The sequence below is a fragment of the Histoplasma capsulatum genome, assembly GCF_000150115.1.
Source record: "Histoplasma capsulatum G186AR genomic scaffold supercont2.1, whole genome shotgun sequence".
Taxonomy (NCBI): domain Eukaryota; kingdom Fungi; phylum Ascomycota; class Eurotiomycetes; order Onygenales; family Ajellomycetaceae; genus Histoplasma; species Histoplasma capsulatum.
This window is the reverse complement of record NW_025544801.1, coordinates 2817976-2839921: the sequence shown is the minus strand read 5'-3', so window position 1 is coordinate 2839921 and position 21946 is coordinate 2817976. Positions and strand designations below refer to the sequence as shown.

The window sequence follows — 21946 nt, the reverse complement described above, 5'->3', positions numbered from 1 at the left end:
CCTCATACCAGTTATTCTTTGGAGACTGACGATTTTCCCCTCATCACCGTGCGTGTTGTCATATGGGGATTGAATTATAGGCTTTGCAAGCCGCGACGCAACGCCTGAACGCCTACGTGACCGATTTAGAGGCCAAGATGGACCAATTGCAGGAGAAGAAATGATATACTGACGAGGAGTGGTTTCTCGACGAATGTATTCCTCCTTTTGTAATGGCCAGATATGTTTTTTGGCGAACCATTCCGCTTTCATATTTTATTGATATATACTTGGGATCAATTTCGGAGACTTTGAATATGCGTTCTTTTAAGAGGCATATGGTTTATATTCCATGTCTACATTCGGCTTTACAATCAGCTCTTTTACTTAGCTCGTCATCCCCATTTGCACGATACCAAGAATGTTCCTAGAAACTAGTAGCTTTCATTTTGTTCTAGAGCCAATACATTATATCACTTTTTCCGTTTCTCTAGTATCAAGCTTAGATGGGAGACAATTACTGATCCATGGTATTACCATTGCGTCTTTATATCTCCTACCTACCCCAGGGGAGGAAAGGAATACTAATTACACGGCCCAATTTCAATATACCGAGGAACGGCATGTGCATCTGGAGCGTTCCAGAAAATGTAAAGACGTTGGACGCTGTTCGACCCACAACATTTTGGCCAGAACATGCCAGGTTTCCGCTGTAGGCAGCTGCATATCGGGGTTTCTTTTATTTTGCATGCATATAAATTTCCTATTCCATAGTTGGACGAAAAGTGCCAGGTTTGGATTTTAAGTACAGCGGCTAAAGAAAGTAGTCAAGAGTAACTTAGCCGCGCGGCTAAATATGTATCCGAGACTATCAACCTTCACCGTCAATGCACTTAGAACATAATCTTTCCATAGAGTGCTACCTGAATGTTCTCGCGGCCCTCTGATACACAATGTCGTTAAATAAAATAGAAATCCTCCCTACCTCATCCTCGCACCTCACTCCTGGTTGGGCGTACGTCCCAGACACCCGCTATGGCAACTCTACTGACACTGGGAGGGCTACCGGGAGGGCTGCTGGGGCTCGAAAACGAGCCGTACGTGACCTGGGAGTCATAGGAAGGGCAGAGGCGTCTTCTTCAAGACAAAATACCGCTACTCTAAGGCATATTGCGGAACTTGATCGAGAAAATCATAAAGATACCTATATTCCGATTCCGACGAAGCAGAAGAGCGCGATAGCGAAAGGTTAGATAGATCGAAGCTCCCTCTTGTTACTTTTTTCTCCTCAAACCCCTTTTGTGCATTTGAAGTATTTCTATCCGTAGGGAAGAATGAAGAAAACGAAATGATACACCAGCTAATATTCAGGAAAAATCACGGCAGATAAACCCAGAGGCAAAACGACATCCAACGTCCGCCGTATCCTCCTGTCCCAAAAGACCTTCAAAAATTACCTAGATGACGAGGAAGCTGCGCTAGCCCAAGCTCAATCTCACAGCCCCGCAGCAGGACAACCATCTTCGACAACTACAGCTGCCACTGCTCGCTCTACACCTCTGAAATCCAGTAAACCCAGCACGCCACGAACATCATCCCATCCAGCAACAGCAACACCCAACAAGACAAGTAGTACTACAGGCCAACCCTCCGAACCACCCAACGTAGCCTCCTCCCGCGCTTCCACCTCCACCATACAGAAACCACAACCAAACCAACAACTAATCGCCTCAAATTATGATAACGACCCCCTTCTCCGCTCATACATTCCCTCTGCCCCCTCTGAAAGACTGATGCAACTGCTCCTCGCAGAGCCACCGCTGTCATACAACGCCTCCCTTGCAACGGTAGCCCCACCAGACTGTGGCCCGGGGACACCAGCAGTTTCTAAACCACCACGGCACTTTTGTAGCATATGTGGCTATTGGGGCAGAGTGAAATGTATCAAGTGCCGCGTGCGGGTGTGTGGGTTGGAGTGTTATCGCATCCACGAAGAAACCAGGTGTGATCGGTTTTATGCCTAGGGAGAGCCGGGTGGCTGCTGAACGTACTGAGTGAAATATCTCTTCTCTGTGAGAGCAACGCTCTCTAATTCCGTATGGCGCTGCTTATATCGTATGTCAGCACAACGTGGTCTACAAGAGACGGCAATGGGCAACAGTAGGGCGCAAATGTCAGGGAATGACTGGCCTCTAGAGGAAAGCTCCCTGTACACATTCATACTATGCCCTCTTCCACTTCTATATCTATGGCGCAGTCCATGTCCAACACTGAACTGGGAACTTGAGACATAAGATTTACCCTGCCTTCTTTGTGTTGAGACCCTTCATGATTGCTATGGGATCAATGGCTTGAGAAACCACCAGCCCAGTCTGGTAGGATTGGGCAACTACGGGGATAGTTCTAGGCCGGATTATTTAGGTACTATTAATAATCAGTGGGTTGGTTATTAAAATTTGCATGGGCTATGAGGTGTGAAGGCCAGCAGGACCTCGGATCGGAGGTTAGGAAATTCTACCCTGGGGAAAGTGAAACCACGTTATCTCCTTAGGATATGGGGAGGGGAAAGGACCAGAGAAGCTGTCGTTAACGGCATAGAGGTGTGGAAAATACGAGCCGTGGAGATTGAGGGGTTCGCATTAAGACAGTATTCATTTTGATTACTGGTCCACTGTCTGGAGCAATATGGACGAAGCGTTATGATGTCAGAAAGACCCTGAGAACGTGAGTGAGACGGCTAAGCGACACGGACAGGGGAATAAGAAAATGCACTGTATTGGCTTCTTGATGTGGTATAATATATACATTTAAGAAAGCTCCGACGCAATAGTCCATGCTAAGACATGGATGAATTAAAAAAAATTTATGTAATCCCATGTCTAAACCTAAGAATGCACTGTTCATCGCACGCATTCACCGCCAGACCCAATAAAAGGCCTAACACTTCATATTTATCCCCATCCTCAACTCCCCCTCCCGAATCTCAAACATGAGCTGCACGCCCACAAATAGACTCAAACATGCGCCGATAAGATATACCAGCCCACCCAGACTACCCACAATCCCACTCACAAGCCCCTTCAAACCGTCAAGTCCCAGCGCAAACCCAACAAGATTCGCCGCCATCATCAGTAAGATGTTAAAGACTGTGCCCACGCCACACAGCACGCGATACGTCGTCGGCCGGTCGCGCCATTTATGTGCGGGGAATAATGTTGTGCCGATTATTTCAGGCAGCACGAAGAGGGTGATGAGCCAACCCCACATGAGCAGGCGGAGGTTAATGTCATGCCACAGCGCGACAAAAGTGAAAACGAGGAGGAAATTGAGGAGACTGCGCGCTTTGGCAAGGATGGGAGAAGTCGGCCCACTATTGCGGTTGTCGTTGCTTGTACCAGTTCTGGCGCGTCTATCACCACCGCCACCTAGGGGCACATATAGATATCTGACGATCCACCGGTTGAAAGAGCGGTGCCAACCACGCCAGAAGGCGAGAGCCGAGTAGTTGTCTGACATACAGCGGACCATGTTTTCGGGAGGATCAACGCCGTCGATAAGTGCCCAAAGACGAGCGAAGCGCCAGGGCAACAGCAGTTTAAGCCAGATGTGGTGCAGGTTGAAATAACCTAGCATGCTGAGTTGGAAAGGAGTGTAGACAGACCAGTTCGGGGAGGATTTGGAAATGGCGACTACGTAGATGTAGTGTATGATTACTTCCATGCTAAGGAGGGCGAGGAGGAAACGAATTCCGTAGAGAATAGTACGGGTTTTAGTTATTGAGGCAGATTGGTAGCGTTGTTGTGAGATGTAGTCGTTGAAAGTGACGATGGGACCAGTAAGGTAGAGGGGAGAGTAGAGAGCGTAGGCGACGTAGTTTGTGAAGTTGAACGCGCTTCGATGGGCAGGGATAGACACACGATCGCGCTCAGACAGGGCGGAGGGGTCAAGTTGTTTCTTCTTTTGCGCGTTAGGGAGGGGCCCAGAGTTTGTATTCTACTAGAAAGGGGATGCCATACCTCCACAGGACTCGCTGCTCGATAATCAAGGCTCCAATAATAATCAAGATTAAAGCTTATAAGCCTAAGTACCGTGAGGTTGAAAAGAATGTCCCATCTTGGGATCAAACCGCCACAGCTGTCTAGCCATTTCCCGAAGGAAACTAGCACATTAACTTGCCCTGTAGTTGAGGCGGAAGATGTCCAAGTAAGCATTCTCGCTAAGTCTGCATAGGGATATCCATTGGACAATTCATTCGCAAATAATATCCCAATGTTAAACATCCATGTCGCAACTGGGATCCTGTTCCTTGGTAATTTTGTCGCAATATTATAGTTAATGGTGAGAATTGCCAGAACTTTGAGAGCTGAAAATCCGTGCAAGGCAGCAATAAATACCAAGGCAAAGTAATAATCAAAGATCACCCTCCGTTTCAGGCGCAAGTCGGCAGTCACTGAATCATATCCGGTGATCGCATCGTCTCTGATTTTACTAGATTGAGGAGAGCGCGAATTCGTGCTTGTTGAAGGGAAAAAGGTGTCTATTGCTCTCCGGATTAAAGGATGGATCACCAAGAGCAGGAAAAGATAGGGGATGTTATCGCGAAAGGTTCCATATTGTGAGTCAGAATTGTCCTGCACGGGACAGTCAGTTATAAGTTTCAAAGAGGAATATGGTCTCTCGCTCCGTTAAACAAATCAAAGAGGTATAATGGACTCACGACTTTCCGGCCCATAAGCCAGCCATCGTCTAAAAGATGCGAGTATTTCGAATACATCGGGTGAGACTCTTAACGCAGTGAACGAGCCAAATTAGCATACAACCAATCCGGCCTACCTCAAAAGCCTCAAAGAACCTCCGCCTACCAAAACAGGGAAAGAAGCAAGGCAGCTTCTCAAATCCACAAACTCACCCTTCGAAACATCATAGGCAGCCTTAAACATCATTGGCAGCGCAATAAGAAACACGGCATAATAGACATAAAACTCGACTGTTTTCCAACGCGGCGGGGACGTCGTTAGCGAACGGCCAGAAAAACCACCTCCCCGGATTTCTCCCAATTGTGTCCGTGTCTCCATTTTCGTCCGCACCCCGCTTCCGCTCTCAGACTCCTTCGAGTCCGTCTGTCCCACCACTCCATTATCCGCAGCAGCGGTTGCTCGGGATTCGCTGGCAAGGAGGGCCTTTAGCGGCGTGTTTGATGAGGTTGTGAAACGCGTGTCAAGTGTATCTAGGGAGTAGAGTCTGCAGAACCAGTGGAGGAGACCCATACTTTCAACGATTGGCGGTATTCAGCACAACCGTTGCGGCCAGGGAACTGAGGGAGTCAAATGAGGATACGGTCTATTGTTCGAGCTTGGGTATTTCACAATGGGAGACAAGTTTATCCGGGCATGGTTTCTGCGATTGGGGAACCCTTTTCATCGAGGATCTTTGGCGGCTAGAGGCCCTCAAGCAAAGGAAATTGTTTGTCACGTAGTCCAAAGTTCTGTAGCTTCGCTGAACCTTGAAGTGGTGAGGTTGAAAATTGGCACGTGATTGGCCGAAGGCTCCAGGGGTCGTCTCAAAGCTTAAGCCATGCATGCTAGTAAGTATAAGCAATCTATACATTGAGGTCTAATCAGGTCTAATAATGTATAACGATGCTGAAAAGAATCTAAATATATAAACAGGGCCTTAATGAATGATATAGGCGTGGAAATCCAGGCTGATTCCTCGAAGACAGGACCAAACAACTCATCCATAATTACTATCCCTAATGCGCCCCGAGCAAAACAAGTTCCAAACCCACCAAAACTCATCTCAACCGCCGTTCTTCACTTCTCAGCACCGGCCGTCATCTAGACCGTCGCGAATGTCCATCGATATAACACGTTCGTAGAAACTTCCAACCACATCCTGTATTCCTAGTTCTCATACGTAGTGCGCCCGCCGTGGTTATACATCTCAATTTCCTCCCTCAGGTCATCGTAGCACTCTGCAGCACCGATGTCGTTGTTCCCATGATTGTTGATCAACTTCAGCGAGAAACCAACATCTATGATGATGTCGAGCTTGCCATATTTGGCTCCGATGTTTCCAACTCTATACGTGTCATCCAGACCGGCTTGCATGTTCGCGCGGCAAAGTTGACGGCATAGAGCCTGCTGGAATCCCAGAATGCGCTTCCGCCTAAAAAAAAAAAAAAAGAAAAAAAAAATGTGTTCAACGACAACGTTCATGTCGGTATTCATGTCCCTTGCTGTTGGCTTTATGAGAAATGCGGATGCCGGGGTAGCGGCGAAGCCAGTCAGCGCGAAATGAGAATGCATTTTTGGGATATTATAAGATACGGATGGAAGGAAGAATTGAATTTGTGGATGAACTCCGTGTGTATAAAAGGCTGATGAAGGGATATTAGACGTGCGGAGCTCTTTTTCGATGTGTGGTCTTCCTTTTCGCTGGATAGAGGCACAAAACCACTATATAAGCGTCCCTGATCCATTCCGCTCAGCTATACCACAGCGAGAGAAGCTTCATCGTTGTAACATCCAATCTCCTAAGCCCCAGTTTGGGAAATTGAGAGAAGGCCCTTTTCCTTTTCTTCAACACAACTCTTATTAACACGATTGTTGCGATGCCCATCAAGCCCACCGCTCAGGATCGGACGCAATGTGAATTAAGTCCAGGTCGACATCCTTCCCCGCTCTACAAGTTGATTTTAGCTCGATTCCCACTTGCACTATTTTTCATACTCGACGGTAATCACAACGTCAAGATAATTTGACGAAAACGACGTGGTCATGATTCCGACTCTGAACGTTAGTTCCAACTCGCACGCACCCACTCGTCCCCTCCTAATCCCCATTCACAACCCCCAGCCCCTATCATCTCACTACGAAAATAGTCAAGGTTTCTCGGGTTCAGAGTGGCGTCTCTCAAACTCATCCCTCTTCTCCTGGCTTAACGGGGGCGGTAAAATGGCCTTATCCGGATTGAACCACAACTCCCTTGAAACCTTGCTTCCATCGATGCCGTCATATTCAGCTTTCCTCGCCATCTCGGAAGGCATTCGACGCAGGCATGCAGCGATTAGGTTGGGGGTTAACCCAACCGCATCTACGACATCGCGATCGGCAGTCAGCGAGCGTAGAACCCCGTCCTTACCTAGTGCGACGCAGCCCTGGAGTGTGGAGTCGAGTTTGAGATTTTTGAGAACGGCGCTGAATTCCCGTTGGTCAGGGTCTGTGAAGTACCAGGAAGGTTTGCAGCATCCGCCTTCTTTTTGCTGTTCCATGATTCAATCTGCTATTTATTTTGCGATTTCTGTGTTTTTCTTGGAGGCGGGGGTGGGACGTTGCTTTGTTTTTGTTTTTTATGTCGATTTACTTCGATTTATCAATAAACGTGGCGATGGCTGTTGTTGCAGGAGCCAGGAATAGTGCAAAAGGTGGTTTTCTGCCGAAAGTTACAGCTTACAGTTATAGGCGGTGAGGTACCTCCGGCGCAATGGATGCCCCTCGCTGGCAGAGCTTCGTGAAACTTGTTATTTTGGTGGTTCCGGTAACCCAGTCTGGAGAGTGTCGCTGCGAAGCTGAAATCTGGTAAATCTTTTAAGTAAATTGTGTCGCAGTGTGATCATTACCATTAAAATCTACCCCTGAATCAGCGCTGTAGCTCCGGTAACTTGTATACGTTTCCTCCAAAGGAGCACGCCAAACAAAGCGGTTGCTTTATGATGATCAGTTTAAGTGAACTTTTCAATTCAATTGATCAGTATTAAACCTTCGCAACGGAGTTCGCAGGATTCCAGATGTCAATGTGAGGAACGAACGACTGGAGAAAAGGATGATGACCTTTTATCCGCGAACCAAACAATCCGTCCCGGTATGACTTCTCAGTTCAGCAAAAAAAGTGAAAATATTGATCTGGCGCAGGTATTTATCACAATATGCTTATCTGGCCACAGCCATTCTCTTGTAGTAGTACAGAACATTCCCAACATGGAAGAGAGCTGAATCAGATCAATTACAGAGAATCTGCAATGATGGGCTGCGCACAATCCATGCTGATGATTGTGAAACGAGGGTCCAGAGACGGCAAATGCGTTTAGTATCATTTATAAGGAGGGCGTTTCAAGTGGCGCAACCAGGCAAAGACTCCCCCCGACTTGCAAAGAAGTTTCGTGTGCAATGACTCTGCCCCACAACCTCGTAGATCGAATCATCCAATGCAGAAATTCCCCTAAATAAGTAATAAAGCTTCCGCAGTTGTGAAATTGGTCGTAGTCTTTCGGCAGCATCGGCAGAAACGGCAGCAAAGCAATAAAGCGATGGTGGTGCGGAAGCCCCTCTCACCATTCTTTCGTTGGCTCCAGTGGACATTGTTCCTCAACGTGTTCATTGCTATCCTACCATATGCTCCCCTTGTCATCCCAGTTGGCGCCATCGCTAGGCTGGGGAAAGGGACAGGCATTGTCGAAATTCCTGAATGTCCCATGGGGAAAACCCAAGATTCACCACATTCCCCGTATGCCATACCCATCCATCTGCACGAATAAGCTGAGAACAATCAGTGGTCGTCATAATTTACCCGTGCAGTGGAGCTGATTGTGACATCCAACAATTGAAAAGGAGTATTGCATATCGCATCCCCGACTTTAGAGGTTGGGGTGTCAGGACTTCTGGCGTGCGGACACTGAGGCCCTGGACTGTAGGTGCGAATAGAATCCAGCTCAGATAGCATCAAAGGATAGTATTGGGCCTGGTTGATACGATGGGATTTATTTTCGTTCTATACTTTGTATCATCATCGTGGGCTTTATTGTTTGCCCCAGGCTGTGAAACTGGCCATGAAGAAAAACACAGCCCAAAGCGAAAGAGATTTTAGGTGAATATTGAAGATATATACCACCCCCTTTGTTCGACTTGCATGAAATATCAAGCGCAGACAGAAAGAGCAACATCAAGCCGTAGCGGAATCTGACAGAGACGTAACTTCAAAAATTCAAACGCGCAGTTACATCTCCCTGTGGAGTATTCTCTCTTCATGCGGCTCTCCCACGGGAAAGTGAAAGAAGAGAAAAAAAAAAGGAAAAGGATAAGGAAAAGGAAGAAAGAAAGAAAAATCATAGTTGAAGGGGAGGGAAAAAGTACATAATTCATACCAAAACGAAATATCCCACCCACAAGTCCACTACCACCACCTGCAGATCACAGTTGCTTGGGCGCAATGAGAGGTTCTCTAGGCGCTGAGGAATGGTCCGAATCAGATATGTGGGAAGGCCGTGCTCGGGAGTTTCGCGGATTGTCTGCCGGATTGCTGGCTCCGACTTTTTACCCTGGCGGGTCAGCGATTGTTTTCCCGGTCAGCCAGCGTCGTTGACAGTCTGTAGGGACATTATTATCATGTACTGTTGGCTGTGGAGTGCTGCCTGCCGCCCACCGTCCCCCATAGTATGCTGCGTTGAATGAAGTTGGAAAGTGTTAGAGAAAAAGGAGAAGGAGTATGAACACGTGATATCAAAGCTTCCCCTCTCGTTCCAGTGGCCTGTAAATATGAAAGAAAAAAAAAAATCTCATTTTCATTTAACAGAAGCAAAGCCCTCAAGAACGAAATCGCGAGTTTAATATATTGTATCCTACATATAAAAATAAAGCGCCTAGATGTTCTTGGTTTTTTAAAAAAAAATTGTATAAGCTGATGCAATTTTTTGCCGGCCGTGAAGCATTTATCTATTTCTAGCTCCTCGGGTGGAGAACAGAAAACAAAACAATGAATTAAAACAAACACATAATGTATAAAATATAACATTGAAAATCACAACTAGCAACCTTCCTTTCCGTAAAAGAAGAACAAAATAATGAAATGAACCCGCAATTCAAGTTTGCCAAAACTTCACCACTTTTTGCAAATACTCAATGTAAAATCACCCGTCCAATAATGCTAATGATGCTTTCACTGCTGTTTTTATGTTTGAATGAGGAATGGAGATGGGAAGCAGGGTATCACATAGACAAGTGAGGAAACGACACAAAAAGGAAAAAAAAAAAACGAAAAAAAAAGTGCAGCTCGTGGTTTAACACCAGATCCACAAACGATCACTTTGCTTATCAATAGTAAAAGATAGCGATAATGGCAGAAGCCCATATCAGAATGGCATTGTAGGCGAGTGGGTTAGAACAGTAACAAAAAGGTGCTGCACCAGTTCATATAACCTCATCCCGTTCCCAGCCAGTGGGCTTAACAATTTCAGCCGACTTGGTAGGATGCGGCGCCTCGGGATTATCGTACTTGGACGCGTACGGATTCGGGTCCACACCTTGCTTGAGATTAGCCAGCGTGTGATTGACCTCACGGTGTTTCGCTTCATCGGCACGGATGTAATATAGCAAATCGAGAATCGTCCTCTTCCCCTCGGGCATCTGCCAGTACGCGACGGCGATATCCGGAGCCGGCTGGTTCGCCCAGTTGGGGAGCTTGCCAGATTCGAGATCCTTGATCGCATGGGTGTATGTCATGACGGCCTCCTCTTCGAGGTATCCGACGAAACGGTGGCAGGTGCGTGGAGAAATCAGATAGGAGATGAAGAAGCCGTTGAAAAATACGCCCTGGGCTCCCAAGACCATTAGGCGCATGAACCAGCCCGGCTGTGCGAGTTTTAGGAAGGAGAGCAGGTGCATGCGTTCGTTGTAGGCTTCTTCCAAGAGAGTTTCGATCCTAGAAACAAAACAGATGAATGTTTAGTATTCTGAGTGATACGATAATCAGGACGGGGATGCAAAATTAATGGGTTGGAAATGCAAGCCCTTACCAGCCATTATCTCGCTTCATACGCCTCAAGCTTCGGAGGTGACGAAGCATACCGCCAACCATTCCAGGAACGCCAGCAACAGTTTCCAGGAAAATAAAGCGGATGACCCATTTCCTCTCAGTCATCTGGAATTGTTCTGGCACTTCCACCCCCTGCTTACCAGGTGCAGCATGCCTGTAGCCAGTTGCCAGATCTGTAGCCCAACGCAGGAAGCGGACAGTGCCCAGGGCAACCCAATCTGACCAGTTTTTTGCTTCTCGATGGGCAATGGCAATTTCTTTCATTTGTTTTTCGGTGAATCTAGAAAGGAAAAAAAAGAAATTGCAACTTTAGTCTTTTGGATCACGAAAATCATGTTGTAACATGCACTCAAATAAAAATAATACTAGAACTTAGGTGAAGAAAACGTACACCGGATGTTTCCATGTCGTTACCGACTCGACGATATGATCCGTCTCCTTCGGGGGCGCAAAAAATTCCTTAATCCACCGACGAGAAGTTGACGAGAAATATCTCACGTTGTTATTCGAAGTGGTGGCGTAATGATAAAGCAGGGGACTGCCCCTCAGGCCTCTGATAGCGGTGGTTGATGGACGAAGCAGCGGTCCTCGCAGCATGGCGGGGGCAGGGCAAGCCATCAGAACCCTCGCGCATCCTGCTGAGGTCGGATACATAATGTAGGCAATGCAACCAAGAGTGGAAATGAACGCGTGAAGGCTGTGACGGAAGTGGAGTTGGTCAGACAGAGGTGTATTGGTAATGGCAGTACTGAATCGATTCTTTGCAGCGAAGATATCGGGCAGAATATACAATTGTCAATCCACCATCGGGACAGTGCACTCAATATATAGGAGTGGAACAAGCGTATTCAAGGGACCCAGAATAGGCTTTGCACGGCATCCTTGCCCTGTATATAATGACTTCATTAATTCCCCGGGTCCAGCAGGTTCCGATGGGCCTGGCCCCGGCTCGGAGCTCTTTGCTCTCATTTAAATTATACATGCGCTAGAAAAATCTCCGGAGGGAAGATTGGATCTTGGTACTGAATGGGATTAATAATCGGGCTAGATGTGTGCTGTTTTAATGGAACTGTGGTCAGCTGACTGTGACGGGTCTCCGCCGAGAGTCAGCCCTATTATTCGCTCCGAAGACAGTGATACAAGGCGGCGGCGGGTGAACCCGGGCGAAGTTGAAGTGTCCGTTGCTCTAATTTTCCATCACTAAAATCATGCATTATTCAATGACAAGCAAAGTGACCTTGCCTCGGTCTAAGCAAGGCCGCGCCCTGATTCTTTATTTGCTCGCGACGGCGCAGAGCCCAATTCTCTATGAACCCGAGTCGGGATCCGCGCTTCCGCCAGAAACGACCAGAATAACAGCCACACACAGAGCTGAAACATGTCGAATCTTTACGGCGACTTTCCCGAAGGCGTTCCCACGAACGTTGCATCCGTTCGAAATGCGCTCCAAGATATGACTCGTCTTTGAGACTTTGTTGTTTCCTTTTTTTTTGTTACATTTTTTGTTTCATTTTCAATGGTTTTCAATATTCGGCCCCGGAGTTCCCGATATCCCCCGATCATGATGTGATGGTCACGCCCCAGCTATCAAAATTTATCACTGCAAGATCTGGCAAACCATGACTTAACACAACTCAGCCGTGGTGGCCACCACGCCCGGTGCAGTCGAATTCGTTAGGCACAACGAATAGGAGGAATAAACAGACGAGAGGCTGACTTTATCGCGCCATCATCAAAAGACACCTGCCATGCAACACGCAGCGCACTTGGCCAGCAAGCAACTATGTGGGATCACAGGAGTCATCGATGATCAATAGAACTGTTCTAATAGGCTTGTTTTTGTAGTCATTATGCAGTAGAACATTTCTTCAAATGCGGCCCTCAGCTTGCTGCCCCTGCGGGTAGACTTCAAGTTAGGTTGTACCTGTTTATCATTGAGCTACAAGCACCGCCAAAAAAAAAAAAAAAAAAAAAAAAAAAAAAAAAAAAAAAAATATTGGGTTTGAAGCCTACATTTATTAACTAGATCAATTGATTTAGATCACAGCAGATGTCTTGAAGCTACTTGGATCAGCGGGCTACGCGGTGATGTAGTTAAGTGAGACAGTGAACTAGCTATTGGCAATCTCTAAACAAGATACATACATTTAAAGCACAAATATTCTTTTTTCTTGAATTGGGGCTAAAACAAAGGAACTTAAATACGCATACATATATCTCCTTGTCCTACTTTACGCAGATTCGAAGCTGAAATCTTGCTATTATAAACCTGTAAGCTCATATCCCATACCGCGCATGGTGACATCCATTTTTAAGTCTCCATGTTATGCAGGTGTAAAGAGAAGGAGCTCAAAGAGCTAGCTGCATTGCATTGTGTCGCATGAATTTCAATGTGAACATGGGTTCGGAAATACACAAAGCAAGCTGTGGGGGTCCAACTTAAGTTCCCCTTCTCTGTTAGTTGCACAATACATCTTCCAGTCCAGGCATCTGGTTTCCTGAAACAACGTGTATATAAATTTATATATACAGATATATATCAAGCAAGGTTTCATATCTCCATAGAAAAATAGTTAGCCGCGAGTCACTACAAACGACTCCTCCCCATCCTTCAGGTCAATCTCCGACTTTTCCAGCTTAACCACACGTGCTAATTCGGGTCCTTGGCTTAGATCCTCGAGCAGCTTGGAGAGCGCGGCCTCATCCCCTTGGGCTTCCCCTTCTACCTGTGTAGGTTATTGGAATTTGTAAGTAATAAAGGTAATGCATGGTAGATGGATAGGCAAGTGGGTATATGTATACACATATAGCAATGCGAAACGACGATCTGTGCTTTCGCGGGGTAGAAATGAAAGTCAAACAATATATAGTAATCTAAGGGAAGCGGGGTGGGGCTTTCTTCGCTCATATATGTGAGAACATATGTGTGTTGCAATGAGCAAGAGCGACAATGATAAGAGTCTCGATTCAACTACATTCCTGCGCAGTTTTTTTTTTTTAAAAAAAAAAAAATAATAGATAGAGTGGAGGATGGGACATTTGACGGAGGCAGAGTTGGGGTGGGAGGGGTCTTGTTTCCAACCGACCTTTCCATCAGGTGTATTCCTCACCCATCCGGTTAAGTTGTAGTTATTCGCATTCCGCCGAGTGAAATCGCTAGTTTCAAGGATTCATAATTCAGCATAGACTTATTTCATCTTAAACAAGAAAAGGATAGTGGAGGGATTGGGAGGGGGGGCTCTATTATTATTTTCCATACCGAAAGAAGACTCCTGGCAACCCCAGCCCGTCACAGGTTGGTTGGTTGGTTAGCTTGGGATAAAGCAACGCAGAATCCAGGCGGAAAGAGTCAATTTATACATGCCTTGGACTTTTCCGTGGACACGAAAGGAGATCTGGGTCTGGTCAGTGATTTTTTTCTTTTCTCATATATCAATCAATGAGAGTTGTTTATATTCTGTGTCATCAAAAGTTCCGGAAAGGATGTTAACTCCATACTCGTTTCGACATAATGGGTTTCCAGTTCCCTGTTGTGCGAAAAAGCGCGAACCTAGGCCGGATCGATATAGATCCCTTAGCCGCTTCACTTTGATAATAAGATTGCCAGTGATGAATGGCAGGTGCTGTGATTTCAGTGCTATGGAGGGTTATATACTCAAAGATGACCTGTGCCAAGCCCTGGCCTGTTGTTGACTAAACGAAGGTGTGCACGGTCCACAGCCATAATCACACGTGATTTTAGGACAACAGTGCTAGACCCAAAACAGCAAAATACCAACAAAGGTCTTGGCGTCAGATCGGATCCAAAAGGGAAAAAAAGTTAAAAAAGGGAAAGAATTAATTGTCAAGCATGTGACAAGTATAGGGATAGGGAGTCCGGTGTACGCAGTGCTACATGCAACAGGCGCAGGAATCAGGGTGCAGCTCTTCTTAAGTTCTGAGAGCTGCAGCAGGAAGAGATGGATGCTACATTATGTTGGATGCCTGGGATGTTCCTGGCTGCCACGGCCAGCGCTATGCTTGGTTGATTTTAGCTGCAAGCCCCTTTCCTGTTCATGATCTCAAACCAACATTTCCTTCCCTCTCACAACCAACAACAAACATCATCAGCATGGAACAAGGTGCTTAATGTTAATAATAGCCAGGAGAAAACTCATTGCATTCATTTGGCTACCCTTTTCATCTAATTTATGTCTTGCATTATTTTCTTGGCCACGAGCAATTCTTACTCCCTCATATATATTTTGTTTCTTTCAACCAGTCTTGACACTTTGCAACTAAGCCCTGCATATTGATAGTTATTTATATACTCCTCCTTTAAATAAAGACCCCACGTCCCACATTATTACTGCCAGTAAAGGAACTCTGTCCTATTAGACGTGACAAACAAAAATGGCCTCCCAAGGCGACCGTGATCGACCACCCTATCCAGATACTCAAAACCCCTCCCGCTCCCCCTCCCTCTCGCCCACCCCGGCCGTCTCCTCTTGTCCTTCGCCCGACCGCACTTTCTCCACCATGTCCACCGTCTCCTCCGTCTCCAATTTCTCTGGCGATGCGAAATCAGGCGTGTCCTCCTCCTCGCGCAGACGCGGCTACATTCGACCCCAGGGCGTGGAATTCGCCGAATCCGCAAAGAACCGCGAGAGCGTCATGAGTCTGGGGAGCATTGCGCATTTGCAATACTACTTTGCGAGAACTGGCTTGCTGGATGGCAAAGGCGCGCAGTTCGCCAAGGCGAACAGGAAAAAGGGAGAGAAGTCGCTGCTGCAACAGCAACAGCACCAGGATATCCCCAGACTGATGTTGTCCCAGCAGCCGCAGCTGGGTGAGGACTTTGTCGAAAGCCCTATCGATGATATGGCTGGCGGCTGTGATGAGATGGGAGATGACGGGTGGGATGAGAACGAACCTGTCATGCTGCCACCAACAGTTAGCACATATAGTATCCGTAACCACTATATACCGCCACCTCCGGACTTGGAGTCGTTGAGGAGGGAACTGCAAACTGCGTTGGCGAAGGCGCGGTTTGTGTTGACGGCGGCGAAGGAACAGTTGACTCCACAATTGCTGTCACCGACTCCGAGAGATCGCTCGCTGGATGGCCTGTCAGACCCGGAGGATGAAGCCACCATCTCGGAAACACCTACGGCAGCTAGGTCTCCACGGGGTTGGCATGAGATTGAGGGTATGCATATTCTGGATGTGGTTACGTTTGCTATCCGTGCTGCGAAGATATATTACACGGCGCATGAGAATCCGGAGCGCTTGGCTTCTATTAAGAGCGAGCGGAAGATACGGGAAGAGTTGCTGCAGGTTTTGGAGGTTCTGAAGAAGTGGGCTACGAGGAATTTCGCAGGAGGGTTGAGGGACGGGGAACGGGCGTCCCTTCTCGCGTGGATTGCCGGTGTGGGGGAAATGCTTGATGAAGAACGGAAGCTGGAGGAGATAGAGATGCAGAGGCGGTCGAGCTTCATCTGGGCTAATGGGGAATGGGATGGAAGAGAGCGCGAGCAAGCGGGATCATTTCTCCAGTGCCTAGAGACGAGCAATCGACCTCTACCTGCGTGGGACTCCGTGGAGACGAATCCACTTCCAACGCCTCTACTCGCGCGTCTCAAGGACGGCAGGGATCTGGTCAGATTCCACAACGAGGCCGTGAAACTGTCGCACCGCCAGTTTGGCCAGATTAAATCGTTCCATGAAGATGTTGCCAAGCCGTACCGGCTGGCGGATAACCTGCGGTATTGGGTCAAGGCAGCTGAGATACGGTGGGAGATCAAGCTTGAGCTGGATGTGATGGCAGTGGTCAATGGTGAGGACGACGAGGCGTGGAAAAGTTTCGACACGGCGCTGATGGCCTGGTGTAAGCGCGTTCGAGAAGAGTTGGTGCGCGATTGGAAAGCGAAGGGCTCCCATTCTGCAACGTTATCGCCAGTGGACCCGGGGACAGCGCCAACTGTAGCTGGACTTGGGATTGATTCTTTATAAAATAACCCATTATGGCGGGAATCAAAATGCCACGGAAGGACAAAAAGGGGCGTCAACACGCCTCTCTTTAATATTTATATTCTGTTTTTGATGAGGTTCACGACGTTTGACCAGTCCACAGGTGTCTTCTCATTTGATACCCTCTTCCTCTTCTTCGTCTTCTTCTATATTATATGTCCATGGTGCTTTTGCTTCCTCCCACGCTTGCAACGCTGCTCTGCGTTTTCTGCGTGTTCTTGGTATTTCCCCGACACCAGCACCGGCGAAAACTCGTCGTCGCCCTCGCCCATGTCGCTACTGGAAAATGTGTCTATTGGAGGATAACCTACGGAATCCCATTTGTTAGATAAGATCCATCCACAGACTAAGCGGAAAATATGCCTGTGAAATGTTGAGCGTTGCCAATTTATCGTTGCTGAATTTTGCCATCGCCACAGCATGGTGGCATACAAAAGTAGTTTTAACATGGTTTCTGGTTTCCGGGGTGAAAATATATATATTAATTACTGTAAATAGAAATTTAACTTTATTTGGAGTCAGAATGTTTGGATAGCCCACTCAATAGAGCAAATCAACATTCCAGGGGTTCGATGGAATGTTTAACGGTCGCAAACTTTACGATAGAACGCGAAACCAAGATTTCTTATCCACACGCCCCAGGAAGGGAAAACAAGATTGAAAACAATCATCCCCCGGCCAGGCTGACACCACCTCTGTCTTCTCCCGCACAGCTCGTCTGCGTTGACAATATCGCATCCGTGATATGACAGCGTCGATTCTTGTCTGCGGTTGTCCTCAGGCACCACCAACGTCTTCCGCAGCACCATTCTCCCAACACCACCACTATCAATCACCACCACCTCAACCAACCACTGCCCGCTGCCATCACCACCAACACCAATAGGGGCTGGCCCTCCAGCAACAGCAACGCCAGCACGCTCATCCACTCGATCCACCGCAGCACGGCATCCACCGTCTCCTGGCCCATCCACTAACGGCGGGCAGTCAGTCTCCAATGCCCTCGATATTCTCTCCTGCCTCTGAGTCTGCTTCCGCATTGACATCGACGGCATCACCCTCTGCTACAACACCGACAGCCAATACGTCCAATACGTCCCCCATATCTTTGCCTAGTACACGCCGATCAACCAGTCAAGTTGCACAATCTCTCGCCTCCTGGCCCGACACAACATCGACATCAATCTCACCTACATCCCCTACTCCTTTACCTACGCATACCCCATCGTCTGCGGATAGCAACAACAAAAATAACAAAAATAACGCCACTTCTCGCAGAAACGAATCCCTATCCCCGTCTCCTGCCGCACAGAAATCACGCTCTTCTTTTCTACGGCGACTCTCCCCCGGCCTAGCTGCCAGAGTCAAGCTGCTAGACGACTCGTCCAAGTCTACGCCGACAGCACTGACGCGGAGCCGCAGTACGATTGGTAGGATTCCGGAAGGCCATCTCAAAGAGCTAGATAGTGCACACAAGGACCTCTCAATAAAAGTACTACGACGCGGCCGAGCCTGGAGTGGTGGGCGCGGTGTCTTGCTGACTCCGGAGCCGGCCTCCTCTCCCAGCGAGCTGGAATCAGGGAGGCTGAAGGAAGACTGCACTACAACTGTAGACACTACCACCCCCGAAGCAGACAGCAGGGTCTCAGATCCGTCTGGCCCGTTGCTGACTGCTCAAGTCAGAGAAACATTAACAGAGATGTCGGCTGTTCAGGAAGTGCAAACCACTGTGCTGGACACGGAAGCTTCCCATGGATCTGGCAGCCCAACGGACTTGGAAAAATACCTCCGCTCAAGCGTGCAGTCTGCTGAAGGTGCTCCCCCTCCACCACCACCAAAGGACTCCCCTCCCCTGCCAGCTAATGGCTCGAGTACCAATGTGGAGTCATATTTCAATCCCCTTGGTCTTTCTCGCACGGAATCTATTTACTCCTTTTCTAGAGCCACATTTAGCAATCAACTATCCCAATTAACTTCCATCAGCTTGCCCCAACCAGCGTCCCTCGAAGCAAGCATAAAAGCCATCTCTACTGCCCCTGCTGCCGTCCGAGCGTTGTCGGGAGCGGCGAGTCAAATACAACAATGGATCGATAAAGCCTCAGATGTCTTGAGTGGGCTGGACGCTGAAGACGATGTTGAATGGGCAGCTGCGGGCGGCAGAGAAGGACTGGAGGATGTCGACAAGGCCGTGTCAAAATTTGAGAGTCTCGTGAATGTCTATGTCAAAGCTATTGAAGAGGTACAGCTGCGCAATGATATTGCGGATGTCGGGTCCGATCAGCTCCGGGCTATCGTTGTCCAGGTGGAATCAACATTGAAGAACTGGAAGGGCGTCAAGTCACAGCTGAGAGGTGTTAAGGAGCAGGTTGAGCTTGCTATGGAGTGGGAAGAGTTATGGACGAACGTACTTGGCGACGTTGGTATGGAAATGGATAATTTAAGTCGATTGATATTCGAGATGGAGGAGAAAAGACACAAAACTATGATTACAGAATCGGAGACAGAGCCTAGCAATTCGCTTGATATCAACGAGCTAGAAACGATCGTCGAAGAGTCCCCCGCTCACGGGAGCACATCATCCTCTTCACAGTATAAACATGGCCACGTTTTTGGCGCTGCTCCGCCCCAGCTAGAAGCTCCCACTGTTCAAAATGCTGAGGATGACTCTAGTTTACTAGCGTTGTTTGCGCGGATGCAACCCCTTCGAGCATCCCTGGCCTTCCTACCCATGCGGCTTTCAATGTTTCAGTCTAGAGCGGAGAAGATATTCCCAAGCGCCTGTGATGAGTTAGAGGCTCGACGAAAACGTTTGGAAAAGGGATATAAAAAGTTGGAAGCCGATGCAGAGGCATTACGGCGGGAATTGGGAGAGGATAGATGGAATTTGGTCTTTAGGAATGCTGGCAGACAGGCACATAAAATGTTCAAGTCTGTCGAACGGACTATCAATAAACTCCAGGAGGCAATTGATTCGGGATTCCACAATGCCAACAGCGCAGCTTTAGCGAAGAAGATCGAGAGCTTTGAGAATAAAAAGGTCCACTATGGCGAAGCCATCGACCGCGTGTTGGCAATCATTCAGAAGGGCATCAACGATAGATTGACGGTCAATGGAGAAATTATACGATTACTCGCGGATCTGAAAGCGAGATCGGAAGCGATGAAGGATAGGATACGCGTCATGGATTCGCTGCTGGAGGACCTCAATGCTACTAAGAGCCAGCAGTTACGAGATTCGATATCCAGCATTGTCACCCTGGATAGTCCTGCTACCCGAAGCGCCATTGATACCCCAGATAGCTCCCCAGCCTCATCTGTGGTCATGTCAAGTACCAATGGAGTCAACAGCGGAGTAGCATCAAGTATCAACGGGTCTAGTAGAAGAGGTAGCTCGACAGGTAACCCTATTACAAAGGCAACTGCAACAAAACTAAAGCGTTACTCTGGACTGCCTCAAGCACCGCCTGCCCCTCGCCGCTCCTCCATACCCCGCACCACCTCCACTTCGAGCCATCTAACGCCGCCATCCCCACGACTCTCCACACTATCTCCTACGCCCTCCACCCCTCGTCCGGGATCCCGAAACTCCTATGGGCAACAAAATCCTGCGTCTAATAAACCACGCTGGAACGGTAGCGCTAATACGAATGATCTCATAGTCGGTCACAATTTTAAACCACTCAGCCTCACCACTCCATCGCCACACCGCAAGCTCAACGTCCCCACAAACTCGCGTTCCTGCCTCCCTCTCCCCAGCCCACTCAGCCGCGAGTCATCCGCGTCTCCCGCCCCTTCTTCACGTCGGCCCTCAAGCCGACTCACAGGCAGCCGCATCGCCTCGCCTGCCCCAGATCGTGGTGGTGTCGCGTCACCCACACCCACACGCTCCCGCCTCATCGGTCCACCCCCTTACAGCAAATTCTGCAAAACTTCGTCGTCAACGTTGACAGGCCCTTCTCCTGCGCTATCTAACACGCCCCGCAGCCGACAAAGTTACGCTGGCCAACCGAGTGCGCGAGCGGTATCGACAAACACGCTTAATACTATGGGTGGCAGTGCTGAGAATGGCGCGAAGAAAGCCGCTACCCGTCCCGGAACCGCATTGGGCCATTCATCCAGACGTACCAGTATGCTGCCACAGCCACGCGGGTTAAAATTGGGAAGGGATAGTATGGGGTTGTCTTCGAAGGGTTTGGATGAAAGGCCACCGTGGAGGTAAGCTCAGCGATGCATGCTCCGCTCCTGTTGGGATGTTTGGGGAACCATTTTCCCATAAGAACAAAAAAGGGTTTTTTAAATGTGTTGTGTTTTTGTTGTACATGTAGGGATTGGTTGAAATTTGGCTCATTTCAGATGTTATCTTGTCCCTTCTCATTTCTGTTTCCCCTTTTCATCTTTTTATTTCATTTCTCTCTTCTAATCTACCAGATCATCCATCTTTAAGCCGCCTGTTCTCCCTTGTTTTTTTAATTACCCATTTGCGTCCATCTGCCTGTGTAATCTGCCTCCTCAAGATGCCAATCCTACTTGGTACGTGTCGTTGTTGATCTATTATTTTGTATCTTGCCTTCCCTCCTACCTTCTGCCACACCAGCTTTACATGCAATTCTTTTATTCTTGTTTCCGCAGCACTTCATATGCCCGGAAATTACACATGGATGGAGAAATTATATCATAACCCCCAATTTTTTCACTCGCACGGTCGGCGCAATTTTCAATGCAATACATACAACAAGATACCACCATCTTGATTTCCTCCCCTTTTACCTTCTGGTCTCTTTTTGACTAAATCTTAGTGTATTCCATTTTACAATACCTATTTGGATTTCAGTTCTTTTTCCTCGTACATATTTTTGATTGTATTATTTGCTATAATTCCAAAGTTGCCGTTGCTCTGTATACCTACATAAGCAGTTTCGCTGCGAGTGGCCTTAATTTCTCCATCAATTTGGCGAACCTTTCCAATTATTTCTTCTCTTTTTTCCGATCTTCCCCCTCCGTCCAACGGCAGAATCCTACTCCCTTCTGTCTCGTCTCTTGTAACTGCCAAAAACGACCGCGTATATATCCACCGAACATAGCTGTACAGTGATTAGTTTTCTTGTTTTATCCCTGTCTATCTCAGGAGCTTTCTCTCTCCTTTCTGCTC

General features: G+C 47.9%; 9 protein-coding genes across 9 annotated transcripts; 5 read left to right on the top strand and 4 right to left on the bottom strand.

Annotated features, from left to right (window-relative positions):
* Nucleotides 1-901: 901 nt before the first annotated feature.
* HCBG_00920 (uncharacterized protein) lies at nucleotides 902-3530 on the top strand (the record flags this gene model as incomplete). The annotated part of the gene is made up of 3 exons (XM_045427970.1): nucleotides 902-1227; nucleotides 1366-1981; nucleotides 2104-3530. 3 exons carry the CDS (start codon nucleotides 933-935, stop codon nucleotides 2141-2143), a joined length of 951 nt encoding a protein of 316 aa, XP_045291945.1.
* HCBG_00919 (glycerol uptake protein) lies at nucleotides 2917-5414 on the bottom strand (the record flags this gene model as incomplete). Its single annotated transcript, XM_045427969.1, has 4 exons — nucleotides 2917-3936; nucleotides 3996-4610; nucleotides 4697-4764; nucleotides 4889-5414. The coding sequence occupies 4 exons, from the start codon at nucleotides 5244-5246 to the stop codon at nucleotides 2917-2919; spliced, it is 2061 nt and encodes a 686-aa protein (XP_045291944.1).
* A 1448-nt stretch (nucleotides 5415-6862) lies between these two features.
* Nucleotides 6863-7252, bottom strand: HCBG_00918 (uncharacterized protein; the record flags this gene model as incomplete). The annotated part of the gene is made up of 1 exon (XM_045427968.1): nucleotides 6863-7252. One exon carries the CDS (start codon nucleotides 7250-7252, stop codon nucleotides 6863-6865), a length of 390 nt encoding a protein of 129 aa, XP_045291943.1.
* Nucleotides 7253-8287: 1035 nt separating this feature from the next.
* Nucleotides 8288-9339, top strand: HCBG_00917 (uncharacterized protein; the record flags this gene model as incomplete). The annotated part of the gene is made up of 2 exons (XM_045427967.1): nucleotides 8288-8484; nucleotides 9174-9339. The coding sequence occupies 2 exons, from the start codon at nucleotides 8288-8290 to the stop codon at nucleotides 9337-9339; spliced, it is 363 nt and encodes a 120-aa protein (XP_045291942.1).
* Nucleotides 9340-9573: 234 nt separating this feature from the next.
* Nucleotides 9574-11613, bottom strand: HCBG_00916 (alternative oxidase; the record flags this gene model as incomplete). Its single annotated transcript, XM_045427966.1, has 3 exons — nucleotides 9574-10674; nucleotides 10769-11068; nucleotides 11180-11613. The coding sequence occupies 3 exons, from the start codon at nucleotides 11440-11442 to the stop codon at nucleotides 10164-10166; spliced, it is 1074 nt and encodes a 357-aa protein (XP_045291941.1).
* Nucleotides 11614-11851: 238 nt separating this feature from the next.
* HCBG_00915 (uncharacterized protein) lies at nucleotides 11852-12245 on the top strand (the record flags this gene model as incomplete). The annotated part of the gene is made up of 2 exons (XM_045427965.1): nucleotides 11852-11964; nucleotides 12017-12245. 2 exons carry the CDS (start codon nucleotides 11852-11854, stop codon nucleotides 12243-12245), a joined length of 342 nt encoding a protein of 113 aa, XP_045291940.1.
* A 1116-nt stretch (nucleotides 12246-13361) lies between these two features.
* Nucleotides 13362-14298, bottom strand: HCBG_00914 (uncharacterized protein; the record flags this gene model as incomplete). Its single annotated transcript, XM_045427964.1, has 4 exons — nucleotides 13362-13514; nucleotides 13875-13944; nucleotides 14149-14183; nucleotides 14287-14298. 4 exons carry the CDS (start codon nucleotides 14296-14298, stop codon nucleotides 13362-13364), a joined length of 270 nt encoding a protein of 89 aa, XP_045291939.1.
* An 882-nt stretch (nucleotides 14299-15180) lies between these two features.
* HCBG_00913 (uncharacterized protein) lies at nucleotides 15181-16779 on the top strand (the record flags this gene model as incomplete). Its single annotated transcript, XM_045427963.1, has 1 exon — nucleotides 15181-16779. One exon carries the CDS (start codon nucleotides 15181-15183, stop codon nucleotides 16777-16779), a length of 1599 nt encoding a protein of 532 aa, XP_045291938.1.
* Nucleotides 16780-17794: 1015 nt separating this feature from the next.
* Nucleotides 17795-21016, top strand: HCBG_00912 (uncharacterized protein; the record flags this gene model as incomplete). Its single annotated transcript, XM_045427962.1, has 1 exon — nucleotides 17795-21016. The coding sequence occupies one exon, from the start codon at nucleotides 17795-17797 to the stop codon at nucleotides 21014-21016; it is 3222 nt and encodes a 1073-aa protein (XP_045291937.1).
* Between the last annotated feature and the right edge of the window lie 930 nt (nucleotides 21017-21946).